We start from the raw sequence: 19,432 nt of genomic DNA on the forward strand, positions 1-19,432 counted from the left end.
CTTCATTTTTGACCACATGAATTTCATGATTTTCCATGTTTAAATTTCAGTATATATTCAGTTTTAGCCCACAATTATGTCACAATATTGATTTTATTGTACGCGAGGGCACCTCTTGTTTTTGGGTTGTGCTTTGTTGACCAATAAACATGGGTAAGAAGCCCTGAAACCCACTTGGATTACCTCTCTGCAAGCTCTCTGCTTAAAGCTGAACCCTGCAACATCTTGTATACGCTCACCGGCCAGTTTATTTAGTCCACCTTGCTAGTACCAGGTTGGACCCCCATTTGCCTTCAGAACTGCCTTCATTCTTCGTGGCATGGATTCAACAAGGTGTTGGAAACGTTCCTCAGAGATATTTCTCCATATTCACATGATAGCATCACGCAGTTGCTGCAGATTTGTTGGCCGCACATCCATGAACCGTTGATACAAGGCAGGATGGATCCACCACACCATGACACCACCAGCCTGAACCATTGATACAAGGCAGGATGGATCCCCCACACCATGACACCACCACCACCAGCCTGAACCATTGATACAAGGCAGGATGGATCCACCACACCATGACACCCCCACCAGCCTGAACCATTGATACAAGGCAGGATGGATCCACCACACCATGACACCACCACCACCACCAGCCTGAACCATTGATACAAGGCAGGATAGATCCCCCACACCATGACACCACCACCACAAGCCTGAACCATTGATACAAGGCAGGATGGATCCCCCACACCATGACACCACCACCCCCAGCCTGAACCATTGATACAAGGCAGGATGGATCCAATACACCATGACACCACCACCCCCAGCCTGAACCATTGATACAAGGCAGGATGGATCCACCACACCATGACACCACCACCACCAGCCTGAACCATTGATACAAGGCAGGATAGATCCCCCACACCATGACACCACCACCACCAGCCTGAACCATTGATACAAGGCAGGATGGATCCCCCCCCCCATGACACCACCACCACCATCCTGAACCATTGATACAAGGCAGGATGGATTCACTACACCATGACACCACCACCACCACCAGCCTGAACCATTGATACAAGGCAGGATGGATCCCCCACACCATGACACCACCACCAGCCTGAACCATTGATACAAGGCAGGATGGATCCCCCACACCATAACACCACCACCAGCCTGAACCATTGATACAAGGCAGGATGGATCCCCCACACCATGACACCACCACCAGACTGAACCATTGATACAAGGCAGGATGGACCCCCCCCCCATGACACCACCACCAGCAGTCTGAACCATTGATACAAGGCAGGATGGATCCCCCACACCATGACACCACCACCTCCAGCCTGAACCATTGATACAAGGCAGGATGGATCCCCCACACCATGACACCACCACCACCAGCCTGAACCATTGATACAAGGCAGGATGGATCCACCACACCATGACACCACTATCACCAGCCTGAACCATTGATACAAGGCAGGATGGATCCATGCTTTCATGTTGTTTACACCAAATTCTGACCCTACCTTCTGAATGTTGCAGCTAAAATCCAGACTCCTCAGACCAGGCAACGGTTTTCCAATCTTCTATTGTCCAATGTTGGTGACCTGTGTGAATTGTAGCCTCCGTTTCCTGTTCTTAGCGGACAGGAGTGGCCCCCGGTGTGGTCTTCTGCTGCTGTAGCCCATCTGCTTCAATGTTGGACATGTTATGAGCTCAGACATGGTATTCTGCATACCTTGGATGTAATGAGGGGTTATTGGAGTTACTGTTGCCTTTCTATCATCTGGAACCAGTCTGCCCATTCTCCTCTGACCTCAACAAGGCATTTTCCTCCACACAACTGCCGCTCACTGGAAATTTTCTCTTTTTCGGACCATTCTCTGTAACCCCTAGAGATGGTTGTGGGGGAAAATCCCAGTAGATCAGCAGTTTTTGAAATACTCAGACCAGTCCATCTGCCACCAGCAACCATGTCACGTTCAAAGTCGCTTAAATCCCCTTTCTTCCCCATTCTGATGCTCGGTTTGAACTTCAGAAAGTCGCCTTCACCACGTCTAGATGTCTAAATGCATTGAGTTGCTGCCATGTGATTGGCTGATTAGCAATTTGTGTTACCAAGCCATTGAACAGTCGGACCTCATAAAGAGACCGGCGAGTGTATAATCAGTTTTAGCCCATAATTATGTCACAATATTGATTTTATTGTATGTGAAGGAAACCTCTTGGTTTTGGGTTGTGTTTTGTTGACCAATAAAAACGGGCAAGAAGCCCACTAGGATCACCTCTCTGCAAGCTCTCCGCTTGAAGCTGAACCGCACAACATCTTGTTAGTAACACTTTTCTCGTTGCAACTCTTTAATTTGCCTTTAGAAATAATGACTTCATGGAAGGTTGTAAAAATCTTCATATTATATTCTGATATGACTCGGAGAAAAATATTAATAAATACATTGGGCCGGTATATTCCTGGAATGATTTTCTGCTCCTGGTGACGGCGGAGCCCACATGGAAGAAACATATATTAGAAATATATTTTAAAAATATTCTTCCCAAATATATTGACATATGTTTGAAATGCTACAATTTTGGCCGAATTCAATATATTTCAATAAATAAATGAATATATATATATTACAAAATATCTGAAAAATATTTTTAAAAATATATTTTTTTTAAATATATTCTTCAGATTTTTTTTTTAACGTATAAAAAAGTAATTTAGTAATTTTAACATATATTTTTACATATATTTGTAAACGCATTCCAAAAATGTAGATTTGTATTTTTAAAGACATACAGTATATTTGAAACGTATTTTTAAAAGTATTTTTCATATATTTTGTAATAAAAACGCATTTCAACATGCAGTATATATATTTATTGACATATATTTGAAATGCTACAATTTTGGCCGTATTCAATATATTTCAATAAATATATATATATATATACATACACTGCATGTTGAAATGCGTTTTTATTACAAAATATATGAAAAATACTTTAAAAAATACATTTCAAATATACTGTATGTCATCCGTATTCATGGCATCCTGTTTACTATGCATTTTTTTGTGACTATCTAACCAGGGTACCGTAACCTCAACTCATTTACAGTGAAGGAAATGCGTATTTGCTCCCCGGCTGATGCTGAATGTTCGCCCCTCACACAGAAACGATCGGTCTAACAATGGAATGTTCGCCCCTCACACAGAAACGATCGGTCTAACAATGGAATGTTCGCCCCTCACACAGAAACGATCGGTCTAACAATGGAATGTTCGCCCCTCACACAGAAACGATCGGTCTAACAATGGAATGTTCGCCCCTCACACAGAAACGATCGGTCTAACAATGGAATGTTCGCCCCTCACACAGAAACGATCGGTCTAACAATGGAATGTTCGCCCCTCACACAGAAACGATCGGTCTAACAATGGAATGTTCGCCCCTCACACAGAAACGATCGGTCTAACAATGGAATGTTCGGTGTAACACTGAGAGACAGAATACAACAACAAATTCAGCAGAAATGCGTCTAACAAATGATGACTGATCTGCATGTTCATGAGGGAAAGAAGGATTTGGTCCCCTTCACAGAACATGACTTAGTACTTGGTGGCCAATCCCTTGTTGGCCATCACAGAGGTCAGACGTTTCCTGGAGTTGGCCCCCAGGTTCGCACACATCTCAGGAGAGATTTTGGCCCACTCCTCTTGGCAGATCCTCTCCAAGTCATTAAGGTTTGGTGGCTGACGTTTGGCAACTCGAACTTTCAGCTCCTCCACAGATTTTCCATCGGATGAAGGTGTGGAGACTGGCTAGGCCACTCCAGGACCTTAATGTGCTTCTTCTTGAGCCGCTCCTTTGTTGCCTTGGCCGTGTGTTTTGGGTCATTGTCATGCTGGAACACCCATCCACCACCCATTTTCAATGCCCTGGCTGAGGGAAGAAGGTTCTCACCCAAGATTTGATGGTACATTGCCCCGTCCATTGTCCCTTTGATGCGGTGCAGTTGTCCTGTCCCCTTAGCAGAAAAACACCCCCAAAGCACAATGTTTCCACCACCATGTTTCACAGTTGGGATGGTGTTCTTGGGGTCATAGGCAGCATTCCTCCTCTTCCAAGCACAGCGAGTTGAGTTGATGCCAAAGAGCTGGATTTTGGTCTCCTCTGACCACAACACTTCCACCAGTCCTCCTCTGCATCATTCAGATGTTCAGTGGCAGACTTCAGACGGGCCTGGACATGGGCTTTCTTGAGCAGAGGGACCTTGCGGCACTGCAGGATTTCAGTCCTTGTCGGCGTAGTGTGTTACCAATTGTTTTCTTGGTGACTGTGGTCCCAGCTGCCTGGAGATCATTGACAAGATCCTCACGTGTAGTTCTGGGATGATTCCTCACTGTTCTCATGATCATTGACACCCCACGAGGTGAGATCTTGCATGGTGCACCAGACCTAGGGAGACTGACACTTGTTTTGTGTTTCTTCCATTTGTGAATGATTGCACCAACTGTTGTCACCTTCTCACCAAGCTGCTTGGCCATAGTTTGGTAGCCCAGTCCAGCCTTGTGTAGGTCTACCATCTTGTCCCTGACATCCTTGGACAGCTCTTTGGTCTTTGCCATGGTGGAGAGTTTGGAATCTGATGGTTTGATTGCTCCTGTGGACAGGTGTCTTTTATACAGGTAACACAATGAGATTAGGAGCACTCCCTTTAAGAGACTGCTTCTAATCTCAGCTTGTTACCTGTATGAAAGACACCTGGGAGCCAGAAATCCTGCTGAATGATAGGAGACCAAATCCTTCTTTCCCTCATGAACATGCAGATCAGTCATCATTTGTTAGACGCATTTCTGCTGAATTTGTTGTTGTATTCTGTCTCTCAGTGTTACACCGAACATTCCATTGTTAGACCGATCATTTCTGTGTGGGGGGGGAACATTCCATTGTTAGACCGATCGTTTCTGTGTGAGGGGCGAACATTCCATTGTTAGTCCGATTGTTTCTGTGTTGAGGGGAGAACATTCCATTGTTAGACCGATCATTTCTTTGTGAGTGGGCGAACATTCAGCATCAGGGGGGAGCAAATACACATTTCCTTCACTGTACATTTATATAGAATATAGACCGAGCTTCTATATATACAGTAAGCTTTATAGCATACAGTCTCAGTTTATATAGTACTAGCACAAGCATGCTCATTCTAGAATAGGCAATGTTGGGGTCATGTGAGAGCATGGGGGGGGGAGAATGATGAAGGTGAGGGGCACTGGGTGTTAAGGTGTGTGTGTGTGGGGGGGTTCACTTCTTGAAAGCATGGAGTAGCTGCTGGCAGGGATTGAGTGAGAGTGGGGGAACCCTGCACAATCTGGGTGACGGGTGGGGGGTGGGGGTAAAGTCATGGTAGGGAAATATAGGTAGAGCTGCGGAAGTGTTATGGCGGGGGGGGGGGGGGGGGCACTTTGTACAAATGCGGGGATATGGAGATGGATATGCAGGAGGTGGTGGTAGTGTCAGTGCAGGGTTTGTTCCAGCAAATGGGAGCAGGGAGAAGATCCAGTTCTAAGAGAAAGGGAAGAGTATGCTGATATGAGCAGGAAGGTGTAGGCATGGCGGGGGAAGGTGTAGGCATGGCGGGGGAAGGTGTAGGCATGGCGGTGGAAAGTGTAGGCATGGCGGGGGAAGGTGTAGGCATGGCGGCGGAAGGTGTAGGCATGGCGGGGGGAAGGTGTAGGCATGGCGGGGGAAGGTGTAGGCATGGCGGGGGAAGGTGTAGGCATGGCGGGGGAAGGTGTAGGCATGGCGGGGGAAGGTGTAGGCATAAATGGGGAAGGTGTAGGCATGATGGGGGAAGGTGTAGGCATGGCGGGGGAAGGTGTAGGCATGACGAGGGAAGGTGTAGGCATGGCGGGGGAAGGTGTAGGCATGGCGGGGGAAGGTGTAGACATGACGAGGGAAGGTGTAGGCATGACGGGGGGAAGGTGTAGGCATGACGGGGGAAGGTGTAGGCATGACGGGGGAAGGTGTAGGCATGACGTGGGAAGGTGTAGGCATGGCGGGGGAAGGTGTAGGCATGGCGGGGGAAGGTGTAGGCATGGCAGGGGAAGGTGTAGACATGACGAGGGAAGGTGTAGGCATGGCGGGGGAAGGTGTAGGCATGGCGGGGGAAGGTGTAGACATGACGAGGGAAGGTGTAGGCATGACGGGGGGAAGGTGTAGGCATGACGGGGGGAAGGTGTAGGCATGACGGGGGAAGGTGTAGGCATGACGGGGGAAGGTGTAGGCATGACGTGGGAAGGTGTAGACATGGCGGGGGAAGGTGTAGGCATGGTGCAGGCACAATGGTGGGTGCATGGGTGGGCTGCAGACATTGGAATGAAGTGGTGGAGCTGCTGTGGTGTATTGGTGACAGGTGGGGAGACGACATGCAGGTATGGGTGCAGTGATAGAGAAGCATGGTGCAGTGGGTGCAGATCTAAAGAGGAGTGCATGCATGGTGGGTGATGAAAGATGGGGGTGGGGGCAAGGCCACTTCACCCGTACACCTAGGGTCCCTTTGTGTGCACACTCAGTGCCCAGGACCAGGCGGGGCTGTGGTCATGTGAAGTCAAACATTATGGCAGTGCCCCGACTTAGAGACGAGCTGTACTGAGTCCCTCCATGAAACATGCTGTCCCATATTACTGCACACCTTGTCCATGAATGGTTGCATTTAGGAAGATCACCGCTGAACCTCTGCCCCCCCCCTACCCATCCAGCATACCTCTGTCACCCACCAGTGACAGAATGGGGTCCCGCCGTGCACATAGCACAGAGCTCATGCATGCACTTGATTACCTCTTGCTGCTCCCTTGTTCCATACTGAGGGACTCTGTAATTCGGGTTTGGTCTGATACTTTCAGGGAACTGACCTCTGGGGAAGGTGTCAGAGCACCAACCCCCTCGCTGCTGGAGGGCCCGTCACCATGCCAGGTACCATGCTCCATGACAGTCTGCTGTTCACCTTCCACCAGTCCTTGGTTACCCATGGCAACTATTCACTTCCTCCACACCTTATGCCAAGTTAACCCTTTGTAGTGGACTTGCTTCTATACTCTATGTGCTTTACAGACCCTGTTCTTACATATGCCAGAAACCATCATGCACCCCCTAAGATTAACATCAGACCAAGCTTGAAACAGTTACTGAAGATACAGCAACATAGCCCAACAGCACAGCGCCCATGAATCAGTATTCAGACCTAACTAGCTAATGCAGGCTGCCAGGCTCATACATTCCGGAGAGCAAAATCCATTCAGCAGAAGCCCAGTGATAGTAGGTTCCTAGTCCAGGGAAGACACCAGCATGGTGACCCAGAAGATGGCCATGTGCTTGAGTAAGGCCTACATGTTGCAGCAGATGTTCCTCTGAAATCCCATGTGGAAGACAGAGAGCTCTGATCTCTTCCCTTGCATCTATGTGGCTTACAGCAAGGGGCAGGATTTCAGAAAGTCGGGGAAAAAAGTCTAGGCACGGTTAACCCCTTTCCATCCCAAGCAGTCTGTATCTGTCTGTATACAGTAACTACTCAGTGCAATGAATACAGCAGCAAACATACAATGACACCCTACAGGCACTTGCTTCCAGGGGTGAATGCTGAGAGCATGGGGGATGTAGGAACAGTGGGATTAGGAGAGGGGACAGACATGTTGGGTGGTGAGAGCTGAGGGGTGCAGATGTGGTGCATAATGGGTGGCTGGCTGAGATGGCAGGAGGGGGGGTTAGGTGATACTGTGTGGGGGGACAGGCTGAAATTACAGGAGGGGGAGCCTATGTAATAGTGTTTGGGGGTTGGGTTTTTTATCATGAGTAGAGTGCACAGGGTCCCCCCACCATCACAAACATCTGCCCTGAACACTTCTCTTCACTGACCAGCACTCCCCAGTTTTCATCTCCTAGCACTACCCAACACTGTGACCTGCCCTAACACTCAGCCTGGGGAACGTGACAGCAGAGCCCCCCAATATACCTCCAGGGGGCTCCCCAACATGAGGATGGAATGGCTCAATATCTGCATACAGTTTAGGTTAGTAGAAGTGGTGAGGAGTAGAGGGAAGGCAGAGGCCAAGTTGGGGGCCTCTCCTGTCATGTCCCCAGGCTGAGTGTCGGGGCAGGCTGCAGTGGTGGGTAGTGCTGAGTGACAAATACTGGCGAGGGCTGGTCAGTTGAGGGGAGTGTTCAGGGCAGACACTTGTGCTGGAGGGGTCAGAGGGTCGGGCATGCCAGTGCCAGGATGGAGACAGTTGCATGGTGTGGTGGAAGTATCATAGCAAGGGTGAAGATGTTGTAAATTCCCCAATGGCTGTATGGAAGTCTTTCTAATATAAAGGACATAATCTATGATTATATAGTATAAAGACCAATTTTATAATACATAGTCTGGATTTATCTAGTATGTAGACACACCTAAGTACATACACCAAGTTTACATAGTACATACACCAAGTTTATAAAGTATATAGATCCATATGTATCCACAAATTCATAAGAACCAAAAAAGTATTTCACATCACGTCTTTGTGTTATAACTCCCACAAGTGATCTTCATAAATACATTTTTTCTTGGATTCAGCCAAATTTGCTTATCATTACTTCAGTCCTGTATGAAGACTCTGCCATGATGCATCTCTCATGGAACATATATATGATGGTACTCATTGGCTGACTGAAGTCCTATTTCTGGCCTCCCATGATCCTTCCAGTACAGACCATTTGTAAAAAATTCTTCTTCAGCTTGTGGCTGGACTGGATAATAATGGCGGCTTCTGCCAATGGAAAGACAGCAATCAATAACCAGATGATGAACTGTACAGTGCCGCTGTAGAAACTGAAGAAAGACATCCCCATGAGTTTAACCATTTCAATGGCATTGGCGATGACAGAGAGAAGAAGAAATAATATCATCGTTCTCACAGCACTGACATGGGCCTGGAGGTTTGGAGGAGCAAATCCCGAGCCATTCTTCTTCACCTTCCCGATGTGTCTGAACAGAGAGGACATGGTCACCATGAGGGAGCCGAGGGCCATCAGGAAGGGCAGGCAGGAACAGAGACACTTGATCAATATTACAATGACGTCAGAAATGAAGATGTGCAAACTGAGCAATGTGTTACTAAGGGTGAAGTTATCAACGATTTGGACGTTAAGATACCAGCCTGACAGACCAGACAGAATAAAAGACACAACTGCTGAAAGGCAAAGCAGGTGAGGCAAGAAAGACACGAGGATCTTCTTCATCCAGATAAAGAGTTGGTGTCTGATGTTGGTGATGGTGGTGCAGTAACAGGTGTAGAGCCAGGCAATGAGCCAATAGCTGAACTTTAAGTGGAAGGGGACAATGACCAACACTGCATGGTACAACTTCGTAATATGAAAATCAAGGAATAATGTAGCAATGGCAGTCCCGAGCATGATGCCTCGCATGCTAATGTTAGTGGCTCCCATGACCAGCTGGATGATGCTGGAAGGGTTCAGCTTCATCCCATTCCTGAGACTTTTCATGTGGAAGACCACAATAAAAAAGTTGAGATAGAAGGACAAAAGACCTTCTAAGATAAAAATGGTCATGACGATTATATTCACCAGCAACATTTTAAGTTCTGCTGCTCTCCAGCTCACCAGAAAGGACTGATACAGAGTGTCCTGGTCTGTTTCTTGGAGTTTGACCAATGCAAATGATTGTCTCTCCACTCTACACCATACAGAGATATGATACTAGAACGTGTTCATCTGGACTTGCCCTGCTGACAAAGCTGAAGGACATTTGTAGACTTTCTCAATTTTAACACATAAACCTTTTGACATTCCTGTTGCCTTTCATTAGTGAAACTTTTTAAAGCGGACCTGCCATCATATACATACATATTTTTTTTCATGGAAAGTACATGCATTAGGCAGCCTCTCACCTTGTGGCCTGCTACAATGTCTAATCCCTGGGAGGAGAGGAGACCAAGGAATGAATGGTGGATGTGACCTTCCAAGGGTCCTGGGCTGCTCATCTACTGCAGGTACTGGGTGGAGTGCTGGTTCCTCAGGCTGGAAGCTTTGGTGTGTGTGCATTGAGGAGCTCCTTATGTGATATGTGAGGAGTCGTACACATAAAAAGTTCAGTTCCAGCGTGTTTCAGGAGATCAGGACTACCACTTTTCAGGGCACCTGAAGAGATGATATTGGTTTTGCAATGGAATCATTTTAGAGAACGTATAAAGGGATTGCTATTGCATAATATAGGACTTATGAAATCCTTCAATTAAACAGTTAAAGATGATTAGGAAAGCAAATTTGCCATTTCACCTTGAATATTCTACAGGGATGTTCATTTTGCTCAGGTATAAATTGGGTGAATGGTGTGGAGACTTTCTTTTCTCACCAAGGAACCCATGTTAGCAAGGGTCAATGTTTTTTTTAACTTGGTGAATGCATGACAGAACTGCTTTGAAACTGGGTGAATATTAATGTGCAAACACGTCTTCATGCATCCTTTAAAAATACGTTTCTGTGTTTCATTCAGTGAGGTATTTAAAAAATATATCATTATACAATGTGCTTATTGGGTTAATCTGGACACATCACATGAGCCTGGCTTTGGTTTTCCAAGCAGTCGGATAACATGATCCAGAGAGACAATTTACAAATCATGGCAGAGATCTCCTCCATGAAGGTCATTTGTATGCCGGTATCGTACTTCATGTCTATGTTCTTCTTATACAAATGACCTGTACTGAGCTCCATGTAATCCTAGTCTTGGCGGAGATTCATCTTACCCTCCAGAACACAGGTGCCTTTGGATATTATCAGAGACTAGTGAACAGGAAAGATTTCCAGTTGTGAAGATGTAGCTACACCTCACTGAAATGATTGACTTTTTCAACGTATATGAAAAGGCCAACATTAGGTCATTCAAATACAGATAAAGGTGATATACTTGAACAAATGATACATAAAAATGATTTATCCTCATAATCCAAATGAATGAAAAGGCAGATTTGACACATGGAAAGGGGGAGCACACCCGAACATTTACCACCAGTTTAAATCCATGAAGTTAGAATCTAGTGTTTCAGATGAGGTGCCAATGATTAGAATCTTCTTAGGGAGTAAGCAGTGTGATATTGGGGAAATAAACTCAATGGTGTAGAATTTGTCAGTGAGTTCCCACTGACCAGGAAATGCATTTTCAGGACTTTATGGCCCATTTTGTTTAAAAATAAAGAAAAGTTCCTTACGTCGGGATCTCCCATGCAGTTTCACACAAAGGCATACAGCCTCATGGCTAGATAACAGCTTATGTCAGTCAACACCGCTTTCAGCCTAGAATGCAGACTCTCAGTCCACAATACAATAGTGTTCCCATGCTGCTCCCTGAAGCCATTATAACTCTAGGTGTAAGCTTGGTCAAGGCATGCACCTGCTGCTCCCTGCATCACTGGCTCCCACCCTGGCCTCTGCATAAAGACCTCCTATGTCTCTGTGGAGCACACCTGCTCTCCTAACGGGAGCCCTGATCTATGACCAAGCCTGTTTTCGTAAAGGCTGCATAGAGCCTACAACTCCTTAGTAAAAACTAGACACTGAATCAGCGGCTTCTTCGCTCCCAAAGCTCTTCAAAGGCTCCAAACTCCAGAACCCAACTGGGAATCACAACACCTGAAAAACCACATTTCTCTGCTCAGCAAAAACATTCTGGAGCCCCTAACTCTGCGAGAACCCTGTGTGCTTTCTACCAGGACCTAGCACTGTCACTGCATGGAGAACTTTTCTTATTTAAACCTTAAACATCTCAGGTGTGATGTTCCCTTTGTTATTGATAAGTGTAGTCCCATCATGTCAAAACAAAAGGAGCTCGCTAAGACCCCAAAAGCTGTGGATGTGTATGAGTCTGGCAAGAGATTTAAAAAATATCACTGAAGTGCTTCAAGTCAATCATTCCACTGTGAGGAAAATCTACAAGAGGTGCAAAATTCAAGATTTGTCTAGGACTAGCTGACGCAGCAGGAGCTGACTGTTAAAGACGCAAAAAGAAGTCGCCAAGAACCCAAAATACTATTGCAGAATTTGAAGGTAACTTGTGGGCTCAAAGTTCAAACATCTAGAATCAGAAAGGGATTGCACTGATTTAATCTGCATGGGTGGTGTGCCAGGAAAAAGTATTTACAAAAAGGCCTACTGAAAAAACTTAGATGTACAGCGTTTCTCTGAAATATTTCAGCTTTGTGCCCCTGTCATAATCCAATGCAATTTTTATTTCTGAATGTAAAAAAAATGCCTTGTCTCTCCATGTTCAAATGCTGCCTACTAATAAGGCCTACATTATGTGCAATGTGTATCTGTAATATTTATGCCTCCTGTCTCTCATATGATCCACTGTATTCTTTTTTTTGGCATCAAAAAATGCCTCATCTTTTCCTCCTCAGATGTGGCCTCCTAAAAAGGCTTGCATGATGTGCAGTGCATCTCTGTAATATTTCTGCTTTGTGTATCTGACATAATCCACTGCAATTTGTCTTGGCTCTCTCTCTCTCTTCAAATGTGGCCTACTAAAAGGGCTTTACATTATGTGTAGCATGTCTTTGCAATATTTCTGCCTCTTGTCTCTGACATAATCCACTGTATTTTTATTTCTGTACTAAAAATGTCTCATCTCTTCCTCTTTGAAAAGAGCCTACTGCAAGACTCATATGATGTTCAGCATGCCTGTAATATATCTGCCTTGTGTCTCCAGCATACTCCAATGCAAATGTTATTTTTCGATCAAACACGGTCTACTAAACAGGCTTCTGTGATGTGCAGAGTGTCTCTCTGAAATTTCTGCTTTGTGTACCTAACATCTACTGTCATTTTTGTTTCTGGGTAAAACATGCCTTCTTTCTCCCTCTTCAAATGCAGCCTATGAAAATGGTTTACAATATGTGCAGTGCGATAACAAGAGACCAAGAAATGACACGAGAATTGGAAGAGGAAACTGGGCAACAATGTGATAAAACCAAAGAACTGAAAACTATGGATAACAGAAAGGGGAAGCCAGATAAGTGTGAGATCAAAATTGAGAATAGGAAGAGCACATCGTAGAGGAGGAATATGAAACTGGAGGAGAGGAAACTGGAGGACTGGAAAACAGAAAGAGAACTGGAGCGTATTATTTGGAGATACCGATTAATTTTTAATATATTGTGGAAAATAGAAGACTCCTTTTCCAAATTCCTGTTAAGAAATATAAATATTGATCTCACGTGTGAACATTTACTGGGGCTGTTCTTTGTGTAGGCCCCCATAGATGGAAGCTTTATAGGACATAGGAATGCACAGTATGGTGGTTGTAGCTTCAGTTGAAAAGAAGTGGCATTAAATATCTGTATCACAGTCAGGGGTCAGGCTCAGAGATCAGTAGTTATAGCAGTAGAGATGCTCCCACCGACCAGCTGGATTGGACCAGCAGCAGATCACCCTGGTGGATGACTCTTGCTTACCCAAGGTGCGAGGTCTAAGCACTAACCAGTGTTCACCAGAGCTCCTGATGGTGGGGATGGGTTTTGCTGCGTGTTAGTACTAGATCGCAGTACTCTGGACCTCCCTACCAGGAAGTAAGAAAGCCATGGACTGGTATCAGATATAGCAGGTTGGGATCAAGCAGACGTGTAGTCAGTAAACAAGCCAAAGCTCAGTAACAAGTGGTCGCAGGTTGTGAAGAAGCTGAAGCGCAGTCGAGGAACAAGCCAAAGGTTGGTAATGAGTGTGTAGCGAAGAGAGCAGCAGGAGTGACAAGAGCAGGAGGGCCCAGGGTCAGTAGGGGGTCCCATGAAATGCCCCTGGTACCTTTTTTTATAGGCTTTTTTGAATGTGGGCAAGGACACAGGGGCCCCATGATCCCCTATTGCCCGGGGGCTCCATGAGTTGTCAGTCCGCCCCTGGACATGAGCGAGATATTGGCAAACAGGAAGTGAAAAGGCGTGGCTAAGTAGGACGTTCATTGGAGGAGCAAACGGTTTAAGGTTCAAGAGAAGCAAGATTCAAGGCAAGATTTTTCAAGGAATTGTCCAAAGCGCTGTCCAGCATCCCAGATAGCTCAGTAAAAAGAGACATTCCTTAACACAGCAGAGCACGCAGGTTCAGACCCGGGTCCTGACAACCTGTTTCCAAACATTAAAGATAATCAATTGGAAACATTTTGAATGCAGAATATGATCCCAGTTTTGTCTAAGGAGGATCTAATACAGTCTGCTTACTTTAAAATAGTTCTAAACTCAAAATGTTACCTAATGCATTCCGTGTATTAATGTAAAAAAGACCCCTTACCTGTCCTAGCCCCCCCCAAACACTTTCCTGGCACCTCTCACTGATTCAGCACCGTCCTGCTAGCAGCACTGCTCATCAGTGGCGTCCTTAGGCAGGTGCAGGTGGTGCGCGCCACACTTGGTGATACCTATCGCACGGGGTGACACCGGACCCTCTACACGAGCTCCACGAAAAGGAGAATTTTAAAGCAAGCCAACGATCCCCGCAAGATGGATGATTGCAGATTGAGCATAATGGATCAGAGTCTGATCCATTATGCTCCCCAATCCACAGATCCGATCCATCTTGCGGGTATCGTCAGCTTGCTTTAAAACTTTCCTTTTCGTGGAGAGATCAGTTAACCCCGTATAGGTTGCAAGCCGATGATCCCCGCAGGATGGATCGGATCTGCGGATTGGGGAGCATAATGGATCGGACTCTGATCCATTATGCTCAATAGTTCCATAGTTAGTCTGGCTGAAAAAAGACAAAAGTCCATCCAGTTCAACCATAGAAAAAAAAAGTTATAATCCTACACCCACAGTGGATCCAGAGGAAGGCAAAACAAACCCCAGCAAAGCACGATCCAATCTCCTCCTGCAGGGGAAAAATTCCTTTCTGATCCCCCGAGAGGCAATCGGATATTCCCTGGATCAACTTTCCCTATAAATGTTATATCCAGTTATATTCTGTGTATCCAAGAAAGAATCCAGGACTTTCCTACAGCAATCTACTGAGCTGGCCACAACCAACTCTGGAGGGAGTCTATTCCACATTCTCACAGCTCTTACTGTGAAGAAACCTCAATCTGCAGATCCGATCCATCCTGAGGGGATCATCGGAGGGATGACACCAAGTGTTACCGCACCGGGTGACACCAACCCTAGGGACGCCCCTGTCACTCATGTTCTTCCTAGTCTCACAGTCGAATCTTGTGAGGAGGCAGTGGGGGCGTGGCAAAGCCTCACTGTGTGTTTATAAACACACACAGTCCAGTTTGGGCATGCGCCCACATGGGTGTCCCCTCAGCACATAGCTTGCTGAAGGGGCACTTGGAAGGAGAAGGAGCAAACAGCTCTGGTGGAAGACTCCAAAGGAGGACTGACCTGTGCAATTTCGTTCCACAAAGCAGGTAAGTATAAACTCTTCTTTATTTTAATTTAAAAAGAAAATGTAACTTATACAATCACTTAAGGTCCTCCAGTCTTTCTTCCATCCAGTGATTGGATCACTGATATATCTTTTCTTGGCACCCCTCGAACTGCAAACTCCAGAAGAATACAGGAAGAGTGGGGAAGGTTGCACCGAGGAGATTTCTCTTTATTTCCATCCCATGGAATCTGGTACAGGAAGAGAGGTAAAGAGAGAGGACACAGAAGATGAAAACTTTCCCTATTTCATTCAGTAAAAAGTCTCATCTATATGTGAAGAAAATCCTGTGAGGCCTAATAGTACTGATGTGTTTCATGTTTTTCAGATACACTATACAACCAAAAATTTGTGAACCCCTGATCATCACACCTATATCAGCTTGTTGGACATCTCATTCCAAAACCATGGGTTTGTGTAGGTGACCCCCCATCCTTTTTTGTGTTTTTTTCAGCATCCTCTCTTCTAGGACTGGCTCACAATCGGTATTCCAATTCATACCCAAAGATATCCAATAGGTTTAAGGTCAGGGGTCTGTGCAGGCCAGGTAAGTTCATCCACACCAAACTGGTCAAGCTCGGTCTTTATGGAGCCTTTCCCAAACTGTTACCATTAGTAGGGGTGAGCTACTCATTCGGGTCAAAGGAGAGTTCGACTTGAACTCTAGTTGTTTGAGGTTTGCTGAATGAGTGAAGTAAATGGGCAGATTTGACCTGTTCACCTACACCGAACCTAATACAGATGGAAGTCACTCATTTAGTGGTGGCATCACCACTGCGACTAGAGGATTGGCTTTTCAGCCCACCCCTTGACTTGTTTCACATTGTAGATAAGCCAGCTGGTATCCTGGGTGACATCATTGGTTAAATACGGTCATGACCAGGAACTGTCGGTTATGGTGAGCAAGATTGAGAGCATGATCATCATATGTGAGCCATCTTGTTTTTTGTTGATGAGTTGTTGAGTCACCATTCATCCAGACCAGCATTTCTCAACTTTCAGTCACAGCAGCCTTTAAAATTATGCAAAATCTTGAGGCACCCCAATCAAAATTCACATGGTCCTCCATCACAGAAACCTCCAATCACATAGTCCCCCATTGCAGAGCCCCCCCAATCACACAATCCCCACATCACAGAAACCCCCAATCATATAATCCCGCATCCTAGAGCCCCCTCAGTTACACAGTCTTTCATCACAGAGCCCTCCAATAACACAGTGGGGACCTGGTGAGGCTCTACCATGGAATCTGAGGAGGCTGCGTGCTGCTGGTGTAAGCTTCCCACAGAAGGAAGGAAGACACTGGCTTGGCTCTGGGGATGACTGGCTGAGGTTAAGGTTAGTGCTTGTTGGCTGTGGGGGCTGGGGGGTGGTTGGGGTTTAGTGGTGGTGGCAGGGCCTGGAGGGTGTGGTTGTTGGAGAGTGGCGGTGGTGGGGGCTGGAGGGATGCTGGTGGTGACAAATTTTAGTGGCGGTGACAGTGACTGGGGGGAGAGAAGGTTCTGGTGGTGGTGGTGGGCGTCCAGTTTTAGTGTTGTCTAAGGCAGCACCACTGCCCTCAATAACACAGTTCCCATCACAGAAACCCCCAGTCACACAGTCCCCCATCACAGAGCTTCCCAGTAACACAGTCCCCATCACAGAGCCCCCAATCACACAGTCCCCATCACAGAGCCCCCCCCAACCACACAATCCCTCATCACAGAGCCCCCCCAACCACACAATCCCCCATCACAGAGCACCCCAATCACAGAGTTCCCAACACAGAAACCCTCAAACACTTAGTCCCCCATCATAGTGCCCCCCAATCACATAGATCCCATCACAGAAACCCCCAATCAAACAGTCCCCCATCACAGAGCCTCCCCAATCACACAGTCCCCCATCACAGAGCCTCCCCAATCACACAGTCCTCCATCACAGAGCCCCCCAATCACACAGTTCCCAACACAGAAACCCTCAATCACTTAGTCCACCATCATAGAGCCCCCCAATCACACAGTTCCCAACACAGAAACCCTCAATCACTTAGTCCCTCATCATAGAGCCCCCCAATCACACAGTCCTCAATCACAGAGCCCCCAATCACACAGTTCCCAATACAGAAACCCTCAATCACTTAGTCCCCCATCACAGAGCCATACAATTACACAGTCCCCATCACAGAAACCCCCAATCACACAGTCCCCCATCACAGAGCCTCCCAGTAACACAGTCCCCATCACAGAGCCCCCAATCACACAGTTCCCAACACAGAAACCCTAAATCACTTAGTCCTCCATCACAGAGCCCCCCCCAATCTCACAGTCCCCTCTTCACATCAGAGACATACCTTTTAGCGGTTGTCCTGCCCAAATGATGCCCCAGGGTGGCATAGCACCCCGGTCGAGAGCCACAGATCTAGACTTCAATGGATCTACATTCCTGGACAACATGACTGATGAAGGATTGACACTATGGGAAATTTAAGTACACCAAATATATTTATGTATGCTTTGTGTTTATTTAACACACTTTTTTAGTTAAATGAGTTAAAAGAGGTACCCCTTACTCTAGGGGTTGGGGAGTGGATATCTGGGGACCCTTATGTGAAAGGGGACTTTCAGATTCTGATAACTCCCTCACCCCACAGTCTCCTACTTCTACGAGGCCAGGGATGTGGGGGTCCTGGTCCCTACCTACATGGGACAAGGTGCTTTGACAAGTGCCCCCCCCTCCACTGACAGGTACCCTCCCCATTGTGAGGGGATGTGGCCTGGTACAGTTCTTGATGCCACACACTCACTGGCCCTTTTTCCTAGCCAGCAAGTTTGCATACTCAGAATAGGGTCTGGTATGGATTTTGGGGGACTCTTTTTTTTTGCATGGGGTGCCCCTTTAAAATTCATATCAGATACCTATTTAGGCATGCAGCCTGGGTCACTAAGAAAGGGGGTAGCAAGCAAGATGCCCCTCTCACTCCAGGCCACATATTCTGAAGAAAAAAAAGCAAAAATGGTTTGGTGATCCCCATACCAGCCTATCATGGATAAGGATATAGATTTTCAGGGGGACCTTGAGCAAAAAGGCAAACAATTGAACTATAAACAGTGCAGGGTCCCTCTCCAGACCCTTATTTATTCAGGCAACCTGGCTGGCCAAAAAGGGGGGTACAACAAGTGTATACCCATCCCCCATTTTGACCTGTGCTAGGCTCTATGCCCTCAACATGTGGAGGATACCTTGGCAAGGGCCTCTTCCCCAATCCCTGGCTTGGTGGATATGGATGTCTGTGGGGGGACTCAGAATCTGAAAAAAGGGGACCACAAGATATCTGCTTACCCTTCCCTACTTAAATGAGTTGGGGTTAGGGTACCCTGGTTAGATAGTCACAAAAAAATACATAGTAAATAAACAGGGGTTCACCTTGGCAAGGTACGCTCCCCATGTTGAGGACATGTGGGGTGGTTTGGTTCAGGAGGAGCGGAGTGCAAGCTCATTGTCTATCCCTTTCACGGCCAGTCAGGCTGCATGATTGGAGGAGGGCCTGGTATGGTATGGATTTTTTGGGGGTCACCAAAATCATCTTTAAAAAAATCCATACCAAACCCTCATTCAGGATAAGGTACTGATATGGATATTGAGGTGAATCCCCAGCTCTTGGTCTAAAAATGGAAAAAAGGAGGAGGAAAAGGTGCTGCATGAGTTTCCTGACGAAGACTGAAGGGAAGGCTGGAGGGCAGATTTCAAGGTTTTAACATGTAACCACTTGCCGGCCAACATACGTATTAAAACACCCTTGGGGCAAGTGGTTAAACCTGGACTATGGCTGCAACGGTAGCCATGGTCCTCTATCATTGGGATCCATGCAACAATCAGTTTTACTGTGTTCTGTAGGTCACCCCTCTTGATGCTTCCCGCAGTGGTTCCCGGGCCCCCTGTTCCTCTGGGGAGCCCGGGACCAAGGTAAGCAGTTAGG

At 46.5% G+C, this 19,432-nt stretch overlaps 1 protein-coding gene across 1 annotated transcript; it reads right to left on the minus strand.

The window, feature by feature from the left end:
• Nucleotides 1-8,727: 8,727 nt before the first annotated feature.
• Nucleotides 8,728-9,621, minus strand: LOC149470625 (taste receptor type 2 member 4-like). The gene has a single exon (XM_089661060.1). It carries the CDS (start codon nt 9,619-9,621, stop codon nt 8,728-8,730), a length of 894 nt encoding a protein of 297 aa, XP_089517186.1.
• Between the last annotated feature and the right edge of the window lie 9,811 nt (nt 9,622-19,432).

This window comes from Staurois parvus, unplaced genomic scaffold (genome assembly GCF_062004578.1).
Source record: "Staurois parvus isolate SC_StPar_1 unplaced genomic scaffold, SC_StPar_1.0 ptg000034l, whole genome shotgun sequence".
Lineage (NCBI taxonomy): Eukaryota > Metazoa > Chordata > Amphibia > Anura > Ranidae > Staurois > Staurois parvus.

Excerpts from the sequence above, each read along its gene's own strand:
- LOC149470625 (XM_089661060.1), bottom strand. The coding sequence starts at position 9,621 with ATGACCATTTTTATCTTAGAAGGTCTTTTGTCCTTCTATCTCAACTTT.